Raw genomic sequence first — 11,415 nt, forward strand, 5'->3', positions numbered from 1 at the left:
TCAAGAAAAGTGTCATAAGTGTTACAATTGTGTTGACTTCTTGCCATTTTTGTGTCGGCTGATGATGACATGGACATATGTCGAAACCGGTCCCATAACATATTAAATATGTTGCTACATTAATTCGTGCAACAATATTATTGTATTGAATAGGTGGAACATCTTTCTCTTTTTAGCATTCCGAATTTCTCACCAGGCAAATGCTAGGGTTGTATCTTAATTCAGACCACGGTCGCTTCCTTCCCACTCTTCGTCCTTTCCTGTTCCATCGACGCCATAAAACCTATTTGTGTCGGTGTGACGTAAAGCAACTTGTAAGGAAATAAAACGATAAGAGCTGATGTCGGTGAGATTCGAACTCACTATCTCCCGAATGCAAGCTCACAGCTGCACAACGCAAAACCGCATGGCCAACTTGCTCGGTGTTGGTATAGAGCTGACGGATTGTGGAAGCCTTGACCTTCCTCTCCTCGAAGGACGTTAATGGCCTGTATGGAGATGATTTCGATTTGCTTTACTCAGAACATTACAATGCTCAGTGTAGTGGCAGACAGAACAAAGAAAGAAGGAAAACGCAGTGCTCTAAAAAATTTCAATGAAACTCTTTTGTTGAGGCGTGTAATACGGAGGATACGAGTAAAAGTAAGTAAGAGAAGCATGCCTATAAATTCTGTATTTCCAGCATTTATACAATTATGAAAATTATTTCATTTAAATTCGAGGTTAATGTGAAAACCTTTTAGCCTTAAGAATAAGCAATAATCTCATACTTTTCTTTCCCGAAAGACAATATAAAAGGGGTAGGCAAAAAAAAAAAGATAAGAAAAATATGCCTATCAGCTAGCACAATTTCTACAATCAGGGAAGAAAAGCAGTCTGCAGGGTACCAGGAAATAATTGAAAAGAATACAAAATTCCTATTCGTGTTGAAAACCATTCCTCTTTTCTGTATTCAACCAACAACGATTGCATACGAAATTATTATCCAGCTTCATTGTCTGCATCACATCGAATCACTTTAGATGTATGTTCAGTCGTCATCCCTAAGGCTGGTTGGATCCTAAACAGCTCCGCCATCAGCTGTCATAGATTGCCTAGGCATCACTGAAGAGGCGTACTAGAAAAATGAGGAGTGAGGTAGTTTACCGTTGCTTGCCTCACGGAGCCAGAAGTTGCTATTACATATCAGTCTGCCAAGCCCTCTGAAATCCATACACCATCCGACCCTATGAGCAACATTTTCACACCATTCATAACAGGGACTGGCTACATAAGGAATGGCATTACTAGGATCACTCATACCTCAGTCACTCTCATATTATCAAAGCCAAGGATAAGACTGAGACAGGTCAATGAAAGTAACAAAATTGCTCTAGCCTATACCAGAAGACATAGTGCTCTGTGAACACCAGGTCCTGCCAGCAGAGGCAAAATAAACTTTAGATAACACATATCAACTCAACATCTCTAAGGAGGGGGTCATTTTCACAGTGAAAGGTATAGCATACACCGTCAGGGCCAGATCATGTGTTAATGAGGCGTGTGAAGGATGATTATGTGCGTGATATTATTGCTATGAGAGAAACGTGGATGTTGATGACGTCCCATGTCGCTGCATGTTTTCAAAAGGCAAGAAGTCAGGAGTTGAGAAAGTTGCGTCATTTTGAAGGCCCATTTCCATCTGTTCAGTTATCGAGAGAATCCTAGACCGCAGGTTGAGAGTGACTTCAACGATAATCAGAGGGGTTTCACCACCTCACCCGGCACGATAACTAACACTTCGTTGTTACGGTCGGTTCTGGCCAAGGCAAAGAACGAGAAAACTAATGCAACCATAATCTTCCTGTTCACTCAAATGACATTTGATAACATTGGCCATGACCATCTAAGAAGTGGCCTAGAAAGTTCTGCCGCTCCATCTATACTTGTCGAGCTAATTCAAATTGAAGCCATCTACCCGAGAACTCAGAGCATAAAACTATGGTGAGGTATTTTGCAAGGTTCACGATTGTCACCTTTGCTTCATAATATTTCGAATGAACTATCAGAGGGATCAACAGCTAGGGAATATGGGTTTCCACTCATAGAAGGTTTGAAGCCTCTCACACTAATGGGATTTGTCGACGACAGTTATTATTGGTAAAGAGAGAGCTTCCACACTAAATGAAACAATAATGAGAAGATCCAGAGAGAGAGAGGCTTGAACATAAATATGTCTAAATCAGTGTATATCAACATATCTAAAGGTCAGCTTTCTGATGGCCTAATTTCTGTATTCGGTGGAAATATAAAAGCAGTATCGCAAGATGAGTCCATCAGATATCTCGGAGTGAACATTTGGAACGGAGTTACCTTTGACACACACAGCGCGATGCAGGATCTACATCTCAAATTGGAGTCACTGTCTTCTTCTCTTTTCTTCTCCTTCAGTGGACCAAAGTCCATTTTCATAAATTCTTCCGTGAGCCCAACATTAATTTATCCATTTCAGACAGTTCTTTGAACTGTATTCCCCTGACATTTCTCAAGGACAGCGACAAAATGATAAAATGCTTGCTGAAAGAAATCCTCCAGTTTGCTGCCGACACACTGACGGTATGATATACACACACCGGAAGTTCAAACGTCTAGGACCTTTCCGATCACAGTGGGAAGCTCTCCTGCAACAATAATTAGCGACCTTGTGAACCTATAAGCCAACGGCCGTAGCCGTGTTGAAACACCGGATCCCGTGAGATCTCCGAAGTTAAGCAACATTGGGCGTGGTCAGGAGTTGGATGGGTTGCCACGCGTTGTTGGTGGGGGGTAAGGGAATGGAGGAGCAGAAAGGAACTGGCCACCCTACCGCACGTAAACTCCGGCTCAGGAGCACCTCTGCGGAGGTTCGGACCTGCCTTCGGGCAGAATAACCCTTACCTTGCCTTTAACCTACAAATAAATGGAAACACTTACATTTTGGGAAGTAGGCACCCCTCTGAAGAGAGTAATAACTCCCTACAAAATCTACATATTTCACCATGTGTCAGCTTATTAAATTCCAAGAATGGTCTTTTGGATTATAAGAAAATAAGACAATTACTGAGAGATCAGGAAATCCAGAAAATGATGTCAGCTTTCTCACAAGGGGAAAGGTTTTATTTTACTTAAAGAAAACCATTCAGTGAACAGTTGGATAACACACCATGATATCTTTCAGGGACTGGCATGATGCTCTAAATATGACCATTAATGTCGCAACCGTTCGAGCCGTGCTGGACAGGTACCAGCACAATAACCGTTGTCGGCATTGCCACAACGAGATAGAAACCCTTTCTCATTTACTGGGATATTGCTCCTACTGTGAAACCCTACGACATACTGGACACCGTGCGATAAGAAGCTCTATCGCGCAGTCATTAATAGACGCTGGTTACACAGTGTACGAGGAGGTCCATGGGTTGTCGGAGAATGGCAGTACCCGTCGGTTAGATACGCTAGCCTTAAAAAAAATCAGTGAAAATATTATTCATTCTACGGTTCGGTTGGAATCGCTCGCTAACCAGCCCAGTGAAGTATACGAGTAAAAGAAGAGCATTGACGAGCCATTACGGACTGGATGTCATCGAGGTGATAGGCATCATGATCGGTGCAAGAGGAACAATTCTTAAGTACTTCGAAATATTCCGCTCAAGATTAAAAGCTACCAGAATCGTTGACGAAGAATGTGGTCCACAAAGCCTTGAAAGACCCATCATCAATACTGAGACATAATTCATACTGTATAGTCATTAATGTATGTGGTATACCTTGTCCTAATGGACAACCTCCTTATGGAGAATAAATTATATAATACTATACGAATAGAGGCAAGTTCCAGCCAAACTTGATCGACTGCTAAAAGTTAAAATACAGCTGCTTAATACAGTTGGTTTCCAGCATATTAATGAACTACAGAACAAAATCTCGACACTCGTTGTCTCTGAAACTCTATAGTAACATTTAAGAAAGGATTAAGAGTAACATCCTAGAGCTATGAAAGCGGTGTTATGTTTAACGATCTTATAAGAGGGACAATATTCCAGCACTTAGTGACCTAAAACCTGTAGCAATTGAAGAGTTGTTAAAGTACAATAGTTTAGAGCTGCGGGAACGCCGATGTGTTTAATGATTTTTATGAGCTAATATCGAGAAAAATTCTGACACCTGGAATTATGGTTATGCTGGGTGATTATTATTTTAAAGGGACATGGTACTAGGTAAACATCCCCCTCTTAACTCTAAGAGAAAGCGAGAAATGATGAGGTCCAATCTTTCGAAGATTAAAACTATTAACAAATGAAGGAGAAAGACCAAGAAAGGAGAGGAAAATTAAGCAGACCTCGTAAATCTAATGCCGTTGGAGTCATAACAGAAGATGAGTTGACCAAGGAAGATCAGGTAAGGGGCCTGGGAAAAGTTTGTCTACCAATATCAGACTCAGTTTAGGGACCCATGGCCGTCGCACATTCCTAATTTTAGAGTCCTTCGGGAACAACTTCAGTCGTTTACCCCTACCTACAGGCGATGGGTGGAGACACCTGGGACACCTTAAAATCTAGTACAATTGAAGAGATTTTAAACAAATAATAATAATAATAATAATAATAATAATAATGATAATAGTAATAATAGCTACTGAAACGCTGATGGAATTAACTGTCTTGTATGACCTATGTTAAGTATTCTCAAGTTTTGTTGGTTCTAATTTTTTTCCAGTGAAGGAAAGAAAGTAGTATGATAACAACATTATTTTAACGAGAGGACCGATACCTCTGACCGACCAAAAATGCCATTTTTCAATTTATTTTTTATTTAAAATTGAACTTTTCTCTTTGTAACAGTGAAAATGGTTTGTTCATATCTCCAATACTTTCGGAGTTATGACCAAAACGTGAAGCTCTGTCACCCAAGCAAGCACTTTATTGGGTTTCCCACAATTTTTGTTTTCAGAACCGTTTCCCTGATAACTCTGAATTTTTTAAAGATATTCAGATGAAATTTTGCATGCATATTTCATAGAGAAGAAGAAGATATACTAGATTTATTGAGCTAGCTTCATTAGTCAAGTTAAAAATTCTAATGAAAATTAATGAAAACACTATTTGAAAATAACTTAATGAACAAAATATTTGTACTTGATGGACTTCACTGATTCTAATATATGTTGTAGCTAATACCATTATTAATCATAATAAAAAATAATAATATAAAAATATTTATGTGTTTGGAAATTATCAGGGAAACGGCAAAATAATGGCCAAGATACACCGTCATTCTAACAATAATTATAAATAATGGAATAGGTTTATATGATTTCTAAATATGTAGGAATATTATTAAGGGATAATTTGTTTGTCATACCAAGTTTCATTTTTAGCATTCATTTCCACTGCTGCGGAAGAAGTTTAATATACCCAATTTTCTGAATGTTCAAACGCATAGCCCCTCCCCCTTAAGGGAATATACAATCAGAATCATCGGTGCCAAAAAAAGGGGGGTGCAGGTTGTTGTGTATTAGTAAGCTACTATCTTTATGGTCAGAGAGACATGTTAACTTTGATTTACAGTAAGTTATAAATATTTGTGAGTAAAAATTGTCAATATTCTAGAAAATAATATTTACCTTCCTTATAAATCGAGAAAGGAAGCCCCTAAAATATGAGTTAAGGGTAATATAGAATGGAATAGTCCCGTAGGCACGACAGTATTCTTATGAAATTAGCAACAAATTAAAGATTCTTTGATATTAATAATGATCTTATCTACGACAGGGAATCGATGTCAATAAACAATATGACGAGTGCACGTATTATTTTACAGTCAATCTGGTTTTAGTTACACTCACCTTTTAGATCCACCAACTTGTAGAGTTTCTGAGTTGATACTCCTGCCTGCTTCTTTACTCCACTGGTGACATTGCTCTCAGTATTACCCATGGTTCAGAAGCTCTGAAAACTAAGAAATGAATGCTGTTGTGAATGAGGTAAATACTATTTTTTCCTCTTGCATTGTGATAAGTATACTGTTAGTACATCGTTTCAGGGTAAAAAAGACTCTTTTACTGTCATACTTTTGGTTGCTGTTGACGACGGGAGGTAACTTACTACGTCAGGGAAGTAAGTAAGTAAGTAAGTAAGTAAGTAAGTAAGTAAGTAAGTAAGTAAGTAAGTAAGTAAGTAAGTAAGTAAGTAAGTAAGTAAGTAAGTAAGTAAGTAAGTAAGTAAGTTGTTTTGGTTTTTCTTTTTTTGCTAGTTGCTTTACGTTGCACCGACACAGATAGATCTTATGGCGACGATGGGACAGGAAATGGCTAGGAGTGGGAAGGAAGTGGCCGTGGCCTTAATTAAGGTACAGCCCCAGCATTTGCCTGGTGTAAGAATGGGAAACCACAGAAAACCATCTTCAGGGCTGCCGACAGTGGGGTTCAAACCTACTATCTCCCGAATACTGGATACTGGCCGCACTTAAGCGACTGCAGCTATCGAGCTCGGTAAAGTTGTTTTACACCAACAAACAAAAGTATACTGAAACTCGACGTATTTACTAATATAAATACGAAGTCATTTTTGAATTTAATTTTTATTACATAGAATGGGCAAGTGAGAAAGGAAACACTATTATATGCAGTACTTCACGTAAGGAATAGTGACTAATCTCGAACCCTAATGCTAGCCATCGCTATCACTTGGGTGAAAAATCGAATAGTAAGTACTCCATATCTCCGTTATGGCATAAGTCTTCGGGCACAGTCACTGTACAATCCGCGAATTGTTTATATGTTTTCCTTTAATTTCCCTGCTATACTGTTGTAAGCAGATATAACCACGGGAATATCTCTCAGTTTCGATCAGTTTAAATATATTTTTAATTATAATAATCTCAAGAGGAGCTGTTGCACCAAAATCTTCTAAATGGAGTGAATAAAATCCTCTCTAATAGGGAGCAGTTTGTAACATGTAATAATACTCAGAGTAATGTAAAGGTATAATCTCAATTGGTGTGCCTCAGGGTTCTGAGCTGGGGCTTTCATGGTTTCTTATTTTCATTTATGATATTGACCACCTTAGGTTAAATGGAAGACTGTGCATTTTTGCTAATGACACTAATATTTTTTTTTAGGCAGGCTCTATCAATCATGAACTTGAACAAAATATTATACAGGATATTCTATTACGTGAAATATGGCCTAATCCCAACCGATTAACTACAAATCCAACAAAACAAACTACATAATTTTTCACAAACCTTCATATGCATTAAATATGGATAAAAATATGCTTTTCTTCAATCATAGAGTAATGAGAGTGCAGAGTACTAAATTATTAGGACTGATTATAGATGAAAATCTGTCGTGGAGTAATCAGGTGGAGACTATTTGTAATAAAATTTATCCCCGTGATTGGTATCCTTAGTAGACTGAGATATAAATTCCCTCGTGGGTTGAGGACGGGTATTTACTATGCTCTTATTGAAAGCCACATCTCTTACATGATACATGTCTGGACATGCTGTAATAAAGAATTATTTGGAAAGGTAGAGGTCCTTAGGAAGAGAGCACTAAAAATAATTTTCAAAGTGCCCATTATGAGACTGACTAAAGATTTGTATAAACATTGTAATATATTATCACTTACAAAAACCTCTGCATAAAGGATTCTATAATAAAATTATGATAAATTCAAAACAAATTAGTCCGCTCAAACACGTCAATAATTACCAATTCAGAGATTCATAATTATGAAACAAGAGTTATTTATAATATTCGCTACAGTCATATCCATTCTACTAGTTACGGTCAAAATTCTCTTTTGCATTTTTCTATAACTATGCGGTAAAAATTGTACCAACTTTATCTATTTTCAAGAGTGATGTAACTAAATACTTAAAGGAGTATGGCAATTATGTTTAGGAAGCTTTGTCCTATCTTATCTATTACATCATGTTACATTATATATATTTACTGTAAATTTTTGTAATTACAATGTGAATATAGCCGCCATTGTAATTTATCTGCATTACTCGAAGAAGAGCCTCAACTCCAATCACTATATCTGGTAAATACAGTATATATCTATTACATTAATTCTTGAAATGAAACAGAAAAGATGTTTACTACCAAAAAAGCAGAAAAATAATTTCTTTAAAAGTCAAAATAATTATTTTATTATGCATTCACAATGTGTACCTACTCCATGGCCATAGACGATATTCGCTATTTAAATATGACTGCCGCATTACCAAGAAATCTCTGTGCACGTTTATTCACTCGAGACGGGCATCAACCAGTCATTAATGATAAAAATGAGGTACAGTTTACTGAGATTATGCTCATTTAATGTGATGAATAGAATGTTTACGAATCTGTAATATCCCGGTTTCGATAGCAAAATAAGCGACAATTTTATTCGGCTTGCTCCACCAGCCGGTGCTACTGTATCACTGTGCTCTAGCTAGAACTTCGGCATCGTCTGAATAATAATTTCCACATTTCTTGAGAAGTCAATGAATGAATGAATACCGCACTAGCTTGTGCCGTATTAGCACTGCGCCAGATTAATTAATAGAAAGCATTTATAGCAAGTGGGTAAGGTTACAAACTCTTATCAGAAGATCAACGGTTCGATCCTCCATCACCGGAGATTTTTATCGTCATATTATCATTTTTTCATGGAGTAATAGTAACGTTCCACGTTTTCTTATCATTAGGTAAGCGAGTTATGCTGTAGTGCTCTTCCTAAAAATCTATGTAGGCCTACATCTCATGGATGTGTCAAATAATAGCTGTAATGTTCTATTATGAGATTATTTTCATAAAAGAAAACGATCAGCAAATAAACAGTTAACGATTGTCAAATGCAGCTAACTGCACCTGTAATCCCATGCGACCTGAGACTGTAAACGAAATACAAGACTTCCCATTGTGGGTTTTCTGCATCTCTATTAAATGTGTTCGAACTTAAACAAAGCGCGTATCCGCACTTGCACAAATATACCGAATTACTATCTGTAATATAAAAATAGAAAGAAAAAAGAAACTGGGGAGAACGGGAAGGAGAAGGTGTGACCGGGAGAATACCAGTATTTAGTATAAGGGAAGATACTTTTGCGAATGTGACCAACGAGAGATGAGGGAGCCAAACATTTCGAGAGTGAGCGGACAGTGACTGGGGTTTAATCCAAAACCTACGTGAAAACATGGAACAGCGTGGATTTCTTCAAGAAAGTAAAATTAGACATGATGTTCTATTTGAAGCAACGTACACACGTCTGTCAGGTTGCTTGCGAAAGTTATTTTCAATATCGATGGCTTCACAGAACCAAAAACGTTCCAAAAATATAGGACAACATTCATCTGAAGATATTCGATAAGATTTCCTGGAAAATGTAATCCATAATGGGCACTTCCAGAAATTAATGATCTTCGTAGTCTTAGAGGTTAGATCTGAAAAAGCTTAATTTCGCAGATGTAAAGCTGTAGGAGGACACATTCCAGGAATTCACCCCTTCCTTGATGCAATATATCGGGTGTCTCGCCTAAGACTCGGCAAGTGAATTTTCTTTAGTGTTTCGGAAGATATTTTCAATTTCGTTTTTATATTGTTCAAGTAGAGTCAGCCCAGACGAAGGCTGCTCATCCTGTACTTAATGCGACATCCAATGTCAATGGAAAACGATGTTTACTCTAGATTTTCACTGCAAACAAAAATTGTTTAAAGTGTAATTTTATGTATTCAATCGATAGAGCAGCCTTAGATTAGTCTATTACCATATTCCATTCAAGGATATTTATTGGCGGTGACAACATAACAAGAAGAATGGTTAGAATTTCCAATAGAAGCTGAGTGAGGCTGCTGTATGATAGTAGTGTGGAGACAGCACGGCGCATGTAAGGTAGGTGGCAATAATTTTTCTCTAACATGTGAACTTACTTGCGTGTGGCGATGAGAAGATTCCAGCGTTCTCCTCTAGCATATAACGGTGGAGGGTGGGCCGCGTTTACCATGACTTTATACTGTATGTAGCCTTTCTTACATTCTGTTAGATTTTTAACGAGTAGGTCTAGGCTGTCTGCGGACGAAGTGTAAATCCCGAAGGGGTATAATTGTTATCTCTTAAGGAAGCACGAGTGTGGGCCCTCGTTTCTATCGTTCATTTTTCTTTTCGGTGACAAATCTTTGATAATTTTCTTTTTCTACTTATTTTTCGGTAAAACTTTTCCTTCCCATCTTAGTCACCAACTTAGTATGGCTTATCTTCTGTGTCACCAGGCTCCATTAGGTTTTATGGCAAGTCATGTCACGGGATTACTTGAGGGGGTTCAGCATCCCATTCTATTTACCTCTCGGCTTTTCTAATAACCTCTTATTTTTCTCTATCTTGCCCGTCTAGTATGACCTTCGGCTCCTGTTTTTTCTGGATCCTTATGATTCATATGTTGTGTGTGCTACTCTCTGAATTAAGGGCAGAGAGTTTCAAGTGGTGTAAAAGCCGATAAGCTTGTATTGTAAAGGTACCAGAATGTGAAATCTGGATCCATGAGGCCGCTGTGAAAAAGAAAGTTGAAGGTGCAATATCCCTCTCAAGAGAAACATTTATTATTGGAAGTTCTAGCTCCTTATTCACTGAGAAAACCAAATACTTTATTTCTTGCCAAATCTGTATTTAAGACTAGTAAGTCTTGTAAAACGGGAGCTCCTTCTCTCCTGTTATTTATGAAGCTCTAGAGCTTATACTGTTAGATACCATGTTTTTTTAATCTTTTTTGTTGTTGTTTTCAATGAAAAAATAGGAAATAAACAAAAAAAGAGGAAAGAAATTATTTTGGGAATACATTAAAAATTTAGTTTTGTGTGTGGTCATTTGTTCAGTCACCTACTCCTTGCCGCTTCTTCCTTTCTTCTGACCTCGAGAGGGAAATAATAATAATAATAATAATAATAATAATAATAATAATAATAATAATAATAATAATAATAATAATAATAATAATAATAATAATAATAATAATACCGTTACTGAGGTCGGCAGTGATTGGGAGAGAATGTGTAAGATGAAATGTTCAATTCGCTGACTTGAGGTTATTAACCAGTAGAGGGAGATATTAGCGAAATAAAGTAGTGTGCGTCTCATTATTTCTGCTCTCTGAGGAGATTACAGAACAGGCGGTAGTTTCTGTGGCTCTAAATTCCCTTTTTAATGTTTTTTTTTGTATAGTACAGTTTATTACAATGAAACGATATTACTAAACAAGAAATATGGTGGATGAATAATCCTGATTGTGCTCTCTATTGATTGTTAGAATGGTAGAGATTGCGTTTTAATTGCCTCAGCTCAGCGAGTTCCTCCGCAGTAGTTAATTAATACGTTCCGTTTCAACGCTCCATCAGTCTAGTGATG

General features: G+C 37.4%; 1 protein-coding gene across 1 annotated transcript in view; it reads right to left on the bottom strand.

The window, feature by feature from the left end:
* The window catches only part of nan (transient receptor potential cation channel subfamily V member nanchung), a 113,314-nt gene extending 107,360 nt beyond the window's left edge, over window positions 1-5,954 (bottom strand). Inside the window, exon 1 of the mRNA XM_067151956.2 lies at window positions 5,864-5,954. Coding sequence (XP_067008057.2) covers window positions 5,864-5,954 — 91 coding nt within the window. The remainder of the gene's footprint in view (window positions 1-5,863) is intronic.
* Window positions 5,955-11,415: the final 5,461 nt, after the last annotated feature.

Source organism: Anabrus simplex, chromosome 7 (assembly GCF_040414725.1).
Source record: "Anabrus simplex isolate iqAnaSimp1 chromosome 7, ASM4041472v1, whole genome shotgun sequence".
NCBI lineage: Eukaryota > Metazoa > Arthropoda > Insecta > Orthoptera > Tettigoniidae > Anabrus > Anabrus simplex.